A 10340-nucleotide genomic window follows, 5' to 3' on the forward strand; every position below is an offset into this window, starting at 1 on the left:
GACCGAACGCATAGTAAACATGTAATTCTTTACAAGATTTGATTATAAATTATCCCAAGTTATAAAGAGTTTGTGCCTTGAGCATTTAAACCAATTTTATCAAACATTTTACAAAAGTGTCAGTTGAATGTATTTACCAGTGTAAACTGACGTATTTTCCCCAAAAAGACTAAATGCAGGTACTATGCGAAATTGGCTGGGATTTCTCCTTAGCATCATTAGAAGTCTCGCAAGCTTAAGATGCCTGAAGTTTGTTGAACAACACTTTTGTTATTTTTATTGATCCCCTGTGGATTTTATTTCAACAATGGTGATACTTTGATATTACACTTAATGTTGAAATATATTTATCTTTACGCTTCCGCTGTGCATTCATATATATTGTGTGGTTTGACTATAATGTTGCCAACTACGTCATGGTAATCCCCCACCGGGCCCACCGATGAGACACATGGAAATCGAGGTGTGACAATCTGCAAATCCAAATCCAATTGCAAGTTCAAGTGCTCTAGACGATTGTTTTAATGGTAATTATGTTAATTCAGATCTCTAAATTGTTCGTATACATCTTTTTTGTTTAATCATACCTCTTTTTTTACATTGTTGTAACTGTATGAAGTTTGAATGTTGAGTATATTTATTTCATATCAAAGCAACATGTACAAATTCGCATGTTATGAGTCTTTCAATTCGCATTTGATGTTTATTTTCCTTAAGTATTTCGCATGTTATGGTATAATAAATCGCATAAATAAAACAGGTCAATCCAAATCATCAATTTCGTATGTTTTTTTCATAGATTTCGCATGTGTTGTTCTTCTGTAAAATGAAACTATGTTGTTATTAATATATCGCATGCAAATAGTTCCATAATTCGCATGTTTTTTATTCTCTGGTTTGATTCATTTAGATGAAAGGGTTTACACTCCGGAGGTTCATGCATCAGCTACACCTGTGGTTGGAATGAAATTTATCTCTATTGAACAAGCATATGCGTTTTACCAAGCATATGCTAAGCTAGCTGGTTTTTCTATTCGGAAAGGTGGTGAAGTGCACAGTGGTGGTATAATCAAAACTAAGTATTTTGTTTGTTCTAAAGAGGGACATAAGCCACTGTGTATTGACGATCGTTATTCGAAGTCAAAGAAGCAATTCAAAACAAGGAACAGGGGGACTATTAGAACGGGATGCAAAGCTCAACTTATGATTTGCACTGTGGATGGTAGATTATATACAGTAAAGAGATTTGTTGATGGGCATAATCATAAGTTTGTTTGTCAAGATGATATTCACATGCTGCCAGCTTACAGACAATTGTCAGATGTCCAGGAGGAGTTGGTTTGGGAACTAGGCACTTTAAACCTTGGTCCTGTCAAAGCTTTCCATATAATGAGGAAACGTTAAGGTGGTTTCGAGAACGTTGGTGCCACGGTTGATGATTGCAAAAATTTTAGGAAGCGAATAAACAGCTATATAGGAGAATATGACGCTGACATGGTGATTAATAGGATGGCTGACAAAAAACAGTATTTCGCTCATTATTCGTTTGAATACTCTGTTGATGATGACAAACGTTTAACTGGTTTGTTCTGGGCTGATGGTTTATGCAAGCTTAACTATATGGAATTTGGGGATGTGATATCCTTCGATGCAACTTTCAAGACAAACAGGTTTGTGTTTGAAGACAAACATTTTTTATTTTCTTTTTTTCGCATGTTATATGTGTTTATGAGTTTGTTATATCGCATGTGTAAAAGTGGTATTGACTATATCGCATGCTATACCTTTTGTATTCGCATGTGGTTTTTGTAATTCGCATGTTTTGAACGTATTTTTCGCATGTGTTTTTTAGGTACAAGATGGTGTTTGTCCCGTTCACTGGTATTGACAACCACTGTCGAAATGTAACACTTGGAGCTGGGTTGTTGGCATCGGAGAGCATTGAATCATATAAATGGCTTCTGAATTCATTTTTAAAGTCATTTGGTCAGCAGCCAAAGGTTGTAGTGACGGATCAAGACCCTGCTATGAAACAGGCTATTGAGGATGTTTTCCCTATCAGCAGACACAGATTGTGCATGTGGCACATAATGAAAAAAGTGGCAGATAAGGTATAGCATGCTATATTGTCTTCTGTTAGCGTTATTTTTTTTATATAATGTATTATTTGTTATAGGCTGATATAAAAAGCATTTATTGTTTTAGGTTGGACACGAGTTATGCAATAACGATGAGTTTAAAAGGAGGATGTGCGAAATTGTATGGACTGATTCGATTGAGCCCGAAGAATTTGAGAGACAGTGGAAATTGGTGATGATTGAGTTCGGTCTCACAGAAAACAAATGGATCGACGATATGTTTGTGATGAGATCCATGTGGATTCCGGCTTTTTACCGACACGAGCCAATGTCTGGACTTATGAGAACAACCTCAAGATCAGAGAGTGAGAACCATTTTTTCTTCCAGGTTGCTAATTCACAACTCACTCTCGTAGAGTTTATGAATCATTTCGACGGTGCAATGGATGTCCAACGTTTTAATTGTAGAAAGAACGATCATATTTCAAGATATACCAAGCCTGCTGATTGGAGCGAAACTACATTGGAAAAAGATGCTGCTAAGAGATTCGCAAGATTTATATTCTTTGATCAGCAAATAGAGATCTATGGTACAATCTCTGAATGTCTGCCCATGGACACTAAAATAGAGGGTCCACAAATCAGGATAATGTTGAAGGACTTCAAAGTCCATGGAGATGGTTTATTGGAGGTATTATAGCATATTAATTTCAAACATGCGATTTGTTGATAACATACATGCGAATTTCAATTTTCTTTTCAGTTCATCATCTTGCAATATGCGATTTTGGTTTTTATCATGCGATTTTTAAAATCTATTCATTGTCATTATTTTTAGGCATGCGAAATTGTTATGTTACTCATGCGATTTTAATTTTTATTATATATACTTTTTTTTTTGTTTTTCCTAGGTGTGGTTCAAGAACCTTGAAGATGATATAACTGCACAGTGTAGCTGTTTGCGTTTTGAGCAGTATGGGCTGCTATGCAAACAAATTTATTTTCTTTTCAAGATGTTTGGTGTTAAGGAAATACCAAACAAATATGTTATGAGGAGATGGACGAAAGATGTTGTGCCGAATGAGTTAAATGTGAAGTACAATCTAAATGTGGGTGGCAAGAATGTGCAACACAGGGCTAAACGGATTGCTCGTGAAATCATCCACACAGGGGAGTATTTGGTTAGTACTTTGATTTCCGACCTTGATCAACTTGTTTTAGTGAGGGATCAAATGATGCAACTTAAAGAGAGAGTTGATCAGAGTCGAATAACCAAGCAACTTGATCCAAAATTTGACCGATTTTCAAAGTTGATTGGTTATCAAAAACCAGTAACCAATGCTCCTCCTACTGTCCGTGTGCCGGCTGGTATAAGGAACAAAGGTCGCGGATCGCATAAAAGGATTAAATCTAAGAAGGAACAAATGATCAGCCGCAAAGGGAAAAGGTCAAGGACATGTAGCGTATGTAATGAAAAAAGGTCATGGCATTCGGACGTGCGAGGAGCTGAAAGCCAAACAACAAGGTAAACAGCAAAAAACAGAAGAAGAAGGGCGTCTAGATCGAAAATGTTGCCAGAGACAAAGACAATGAGGTCGAAGACGACGAAGTGGAAGATGAGTTTGAAGATTACAGTAGTGACGATGGATCCGAAGAAGAAGATCAGTGGGAGGAGGTTTCGGAAGATGATGAGGATGAGTAGTTTTTTTTTTCTAAATGGACATGCGAATTTATACCAAACACATGCGATTTTTATATTCATCTGTTTATATCAGTTTTCATGCGATTTTATAGATTTTAAACATGCGATTTTATAATCTTCTAATTACAATCATTTTTACATGCGATTTCCTTTTTATTACATGCGATTTTGTGAGTTATCTTGTTTTTGTTATGCGACAATGATGGCTATATCATTCATGCGATTTAATATTAAGAGCTATGTGTTCAAAACATGTACCAAAAATATAATAATAGTTATTGTCTAACACAGCCACAACCACAAAACGATTAAAAAGAGATTTTAGTTACTTGGAGCAAATATTTTGTCACGTTCAGAAGAGCTGAACTCCATCTTCTCCTTCACAGTGTTCAAAGCATCTGTCAGGAAAGAGAAGGCTAAGTCATCAGCTTGAGGTTGCCCTTTTATGTGATCCAAAGCTCTGTCTTTGAAGCTTGATGGTGGTTCTTGAAGTAGCTTTTCCCATACTGCTTGATTTTCCTTGATTTGTTCTAGAATTTTGCCTTGCACATTAAGAACCAGATGAGAAGAGGTGGCATCAGTGCTTATTTCTGTTAACGTGCGAGTTAACAATAGCTCTTTTATTGCAATGTTTTTTATTTTTTCTATATCTTCAGATGCCATTTTTGTTGGTATGTGTTTTTGTGTGTGTTTTTTTTGGTCTTCTATGTCTTAATATGGAAGGTAGTTATATCTAGGTTTTTTATATTAATATAGTAAATTTATTATATAGGTAGGGTGGTAAGTTCAGTAGTATTTATTGTAAAATGATCATTACATGTCAAATTACAGTCACATCAGTAATAAATTAGGTTTTTTTATATAAAGTACTACTATTTTTAGTTCTTAATATTCGTAATTTGTTTTTTTTTTTCATTTTTAGGAGAAAGCAATTTTAATTTTTTTTGCACTGGTTTTTATTCAAAATAGCATTTGAATTGGAAACAAATTCGCAAACTTTAAGAAACCTAAATATAATTATCTTTTTTCTGATATCGCATGTGTACAAGCCGAAATCGCACATTATATGAAATTTCAAAGAATACTTAACATTTTACTGAAATCGCATGTGCATTATCATGAATTCGCACACTATATGAAATTTCAAAGAATACTTAACTTTTAATCGCATGTGAATTATCATGAATTCGCACACTATATGAAATTTCAAAGAATTCTTTTTTCATTGAAAACGCATTTGCATTGTCCATGAATTCGCACATGATATCACAACCTGCATCATCTTCTTCGATAATCAGTCCATCGATTTGTTTCAGTTCAAAATTTCTAAATTCATCAGAAGTTCATTTTTCAGAGAAGGATTTGGTGAATAGGAATCGATCGATTTTTGATTAATTGTTATAATTTCGATTTTGGTTTTGATTTTTAGAATCTTACGTTATGATTTTTGAGGTTTTGTTTGCTGATTATCAGGGGTTTTGATCTCGCATTTGACGATTTTAACCTTGGCGGTTTCCTTTTATTAATTTTAATTTGATAAATTTAATAGCAAAACACGTTGTTTAAATGAGATGATCTGACGGTTGTGGATGAAGCGTACATAATGTACGATTAGGTTATTTGTATGATAACCAGCCTCTATATATATATATATATATATATATATATATATATATATATATATGAACAAAAAACCTCCAAATTCTCATTATCTGTTTTCCTAACGATGTTTGTATCTCACAAACACCACTGACTCTTTGCGAAAATGGTCATATGTGTGTCAAGTTATACGACCCATGTGAAGTTTGAGTAACAAAGAAATGATTGACGTCACCACTTACCACCAACAAAGTCATACGTGCCGTATAATTGTTAATACGGCATGTATGATATGGGTCATATGCAGTGGCGAAGTTTGAGATTTCTGAGAGGGGCGGAAGTCACCGGACCTAAAAATTTCTATAAAACCATGGGTCGAAAACCTATATGCCCAAAAATCTCTATACAAAAACTACATACTCTCCCCTACTCAGCGAAAAGTTCTGGGGGCCGGCCTCCCCCTCCCGCCCTACTTAAGCTTCGCCAATGGTCGTATGGGTCAAATCATTTCGACCGACATTCATACGGCTCGTATTAGTTATTACCATTTTTGTGTTGAGATTCGCGAGTACAAGGAAGGGTTCGAATTAGTTTGGATTTTAAATAAGGGTTTGGATCAGGGGCGAAGGTTAGAAGGGCCCGGGGGCGCCCAACCCCCCGAACTTTTCGCTCAGTAGTGTTATGTATGTAGCTTTCGTATAGAATTTTTTGGGTATATACGTTTTCGACCCCCGGTTCTATAGAAATTTTTGGGTATATACATTTTCGACCCCCCTCGGAAATCTCAAGCTTCGCAGGATAGGTTTGGTTTATAATTAATAGGGTCCTTGTAATCATTTATTTGGTGTGTTTTGGTTTATAATAAAAAGAATTCGAGCAAGTTTGTTCATCTTGTGTCTTTGTGTTGGAGTTTGGGGATTGATGTTCCGACGATATTTTGCCCTATAATAATACGACACATATGATGTGACAAGCCCTGGTGTCTAAACTTGATTTGACATCATACAGCCGGTTGACTTTATACGACCCTTTGACATTATACTTGTGAGATTGTGTGAACCAAATGATTAACATATGCAGATGATGGAACTTATGCTGTGAAGAAAGTGGTGATTCAGAACAATGAACAGTTGCAGTCCGTGAAAGAGGAGATTCGTGTATCGACCCTGTTTAATCACCCAAATCTGCTTCCATTACTTGATCATGCCATAATTTCAGTGAAGGTAAATGCTGATCACATCTCGACATTTCGTATCGTAAATTACGTTAATAGTGTTACCTTTGAACAAATTGATGAAACAATTCACAATACATGATGTGCGCGTGAAAGCCTAATGCCAGTAGAGCAGTAGGGATGCTAAACGGGTCATGTTGATGGGTCCAACCCAACACAAACCAAAAATCTTTAGAAATATGAACCCGACACAACACGGAGGGTGACAAGGGGGCGGCTGTGCCCCCAAACTTTTCGCTCAGTAGTAGAGAGTATATAGTTCTCGTATAGAAATTTTTTGGTATATACGTTTTTGACCCCCCGGTTTATAGAAACTTTTGGGTATGTACGTTTTCGACCCCCAGTCGGAAATCTCAAGCTTCGTCACTAATATACACGACCCATTTGGCAAAAACATTTCTCACTATTTTACTTTTATATAATTTTATTGCTCAAGGAAATTAGAAATAGAGTAAATTGCCAAAATCGTCCCTGAGGTTTAGGCATGTTTGTCATTTTCATCCAAAACAACTTTTTTGTACAATATAGTACTTCACTTTTGGGATTTTTTGCCATTTTCATCCAAACTTCTAATTTGCTTTATTTTTTCTATCAAACATTTGGATGAAAATGGCAAGAAAGCTAAAATCTGAGGGACGATTTTTTTGGCAAAAAAGTCAGACGTTTGGATGAAAATGACAAAAAATCCCAAAAATGAAGGACTATATGGTACAAAAAAGTTGTTTTGAATGAAAATGGCAAACATGCCCGAACCTCAAGAACGATTTTGGCAATTTACTCTTAGAAATATAAAAGTAAAAAATTAGTGAATTAGTTGATGGTTCTATTACCAAGGACAAAAAAGAAAATAAAACAAAAAGAAAATGTTGACAGGTTGTTTTTACATATAAACCTCCAACGGCCAAATTTTGGCCAATTTTGATCCAGAACTACATGATGCGCGCCTTTTAAAAATTTGAAATTGCATAATTTAATTAGATTGGGTTCAAGTATTCTTGTTCATCATAAGTTTATATTCTGTTGGGTTTATAGGGCACCCCAGAACAAAATTGGACACATGAGGCATACCTGTTATTTCCAGTCCATTTGGATGGGACATTGTTCGGCACTCTAAAAACAATGAAAGCTAAGGACGAGTTTTTTTCTACCTTTGACGTCCTCCATATTTTCCGTCAGGTAACGAAGAATCGTTAGGCAATGTATAACCGATACTTTCTTGTTTTGTATATGCAGGTTGAGAGTTTGGTTGCAGTCTGGTTTACCTGCTTGTGTTATGGTTATTATTCTTGAATATTTAAAACTGGAAAATAGTCGTTACATTTACTCATGAAAGGGTTGATTCGGGTTTTGATTTATTTCCAAAGCGGTTCAAGTAAAAAAAGTAAGAGTAAAGTATACGGATGGTCCCTGGGATTTACCAAAATTTTGGTTTTGGTCCATGGCTTTCCAAAAGTACATGGATGGTCCCTATGGTTTGCACTTTGTAACGCACTTAGTCCCTAATTTGGACATGCTAAAACCTTTAGATTTGTTGTTTGGGGACTAAATGCGTTACAAAGTGTAAACCACAGGGACCATCCATGTACGTTTGGAAAAATCTGGGGACTAAATACATTACAAAGTGCAAACCATAGGGACATCCATGTACTTTTGGAAAGCTAGGGACCAAATCCAAACTTTTGGTAAACCATAGGGACCATCCGTGTACTTTACTCATAATTTTGAACTCAAACCGAATTCGAACCGTTTTGAACCAAATTCATTTTAAAATGTGTTCTACCCACCAATTTTGTGATGTGTTTCATACTGAAAAACCGGCTTGCAGCTTTGTGCAGGACTTAAGCATATGCATAATCTCGAAACTCCATATGCACATAACGATGTGAAACCCGAAAATGTCCTTCTAACGCATGGTAAAGGACAGCCTCCGTTGGCTATATTGATGGATTTTGGGTCTCGATTAGAGGCCCTCCAGCTGCAGGTTGGTGTCCCGTGTGTGCCCTTTACCGTTTTTACTCTCTCTAGTTAAGTGTTTTCTTATAAAATGGCAGTTCGGTTATGATTTGTGTTATTGTGTATTATGTTTGGTAGGAATGGGCGTCTGAGCATGTTTCAGCGCCTTTTCGAGCTCCTGAATTGTGGGATTGTCCAAGCCATGCAGACATCGATGAAAGGACTGATGTATGGTCTTTAGGTTGCACTTTGTATGCTATAATGTAAGCAACTCTCACTTCTCTTTAGTCTTTACCTAACCCGAACCCAAACCGAAAATTAATTATTTATAAAAAAACTGAAGATATGGATAGAAAGATTCTCGGGTCAACCGAACCCCTACTATGGAGTAAACGAGCCGCGTCAAGCTTGAGCTCGCCTAAGCTTGAACTCGACTCGTTTAAGTTTAACTTATAAGAGCTTGAGCTCGGCTCGGCTCGTTTTGAACTCTATTTCTAAAGCTCGAGCTTGGCTCGTGAGCAGTTTTTGTAGTTAGCGCTCGAGCTCGGCTCGTTTATTATTTATTAACTAATTTATATACGTTTATAAATATTTTCATATATAACATATTATATAGTATTTAGATTTACTTATCATAGTTTTATATATAAAATTATAAAAATATATAACTCTATGTTTAAAATAAAAAAGTATATTAAATTATTAATAATGTTAGGCTCTTTTAGGCTCGCAAGTGTACTCGGGCTTGATAAGTGAAGCGCTGGCCTGGGCTCGTTTATTAAACAAGCTTATTTAAAGGTTCAAACTCTGGCTTAAGCTCGTTTAAGATTAGCTGGATTCGAGGTTTTAGCGAGCCGATCTCGAGTAACTCATGAGCGGCTTGACTCGTTTATACCCCTGTGCACCGAAAGCTACCCATTACCCAACCAGGCCATTTTGCAACCCACTCTCTTGTATGAGTAAAAATTATCACATAACTTGATGTCATGGCATACATTTGACATATCTATGTGCACTTGGCTATGTATTTAACAGGTATGGTGTTTCGGCGTTCGAGTATGCGCCAGGGGAGTCAGGAGGAAGCTTGCTGCTGGCTGTAAAAAACGCACTAATAAAGTGGGAAACAACCACCCCGGAACCACCGTATCCCGAAGCGCTTCATCAGTTTGTGTCATGGATGCTCCAGCCTCAACCCTCGGTTCGACCCCGCATGGATGACATCTAAATTCATGTTGACAAGTTGATCCAAAGGTTCTCAATGTAAACTTGTTTTGTTTTTTTTTTTAATTACTGGTTCATAGATATGTAGTGACAATTGTTGCTGGTTTATTGTAAATAGAGGTGTAACACATGTCATATTCCTTCAATCATTTTTCCCATAGATTTAATAGGGGTGCAAACGAGTGGAGCGGAGCCCGAGCTTGTCAAGGCTTGAGCTCGTTTACACCCCTAGATTTACATTATCCCCTAGCTATTAGTAGAAAAAGAGTATGGAATGGGATGTAACTGTTGGATATATTAGTGTAATTGGGATTGACTTTGTGATCAAGTGAATTGTAATACACATCAAGCAAGTTAGGAGGTGCGAGAATGTACACTTGTTTGAGTTGTTATAGTTCTAAGTGTTCGGGCGGAGCCCCTAATCAATGGGGGTTCTAAGGCGGCAACGCCCCCTTGGCGGGGGTCTGGGGGCAGTGCCTGCAAGCTTATTCTCATCTTCGAAATTGTTCTTGGTTACACACATTCTGGTTCATACGAAATTCAAATCAATTCA

General features: G+C 36.6%; 2 protein-coding genes across 2 annotated transcripts; both read left to right on the forward strand.

The window, feature by feature from the left end:
* Positions 1-1494: 1494 nt before the first annotated feature.
* LOC118491491 (protein FAR1-RELATED SEQUENCE 5-like) lies at positions 1495-3780 on the forward strand. The gene is made up of 6 exons (XM_035989311.1): positions 1495-1670; positions 1853-1904; positions 2037-2111; positions 2206-2769; positions 2990-3051; positions 3657-3780. The coding sequence occupies exons 1-6, from the start codon at positions 1495-1497 to the stop codon at positions 3778-3780; spliced, it is 1053 nt and encodes a 350-aa protein (XP_035845204.1).
* Positions 3781-8441: 4661 nt separating this feature from the next.
* LOC118491274 (serine/threonine-protein kinase 16-like) lies at positions 8442-10063 on the forward strand. The gene is made up of 3 exons (XM_035988902.1): positions 8442-8594; positions 8705-8829; positions 9602-10063. The coding sequence occupies exons 1-3, from the start codon at positions 8460-8462 to the stop codon at positions 9789-9791; spliced, it is 450 nt and encodes a 149-aa protein (XP_035844795.1). The 5' UTR covers positions 8442-8459; the 3' UTR covers positions 9792-10063.
* The last annotated feature ends 277 nt before the right edge of the window (positions 10064-10340 follow it).

Source organism: Helianthus annuus, chromosome 4 (assembly GCF_002127325.2).
Source record: "Helianthus annuus cultivar XRQ/B chromosome 4, HanXRQr2.0-SUNRISE, whole genome shotgun sequence".
Taxonomy (NCBI): Eukaryota; Viridiplantae; Streptophyta; class Magnoliopsida; order Asterales; family Asteraceae; genus Helianthus; species Helianthus annuus.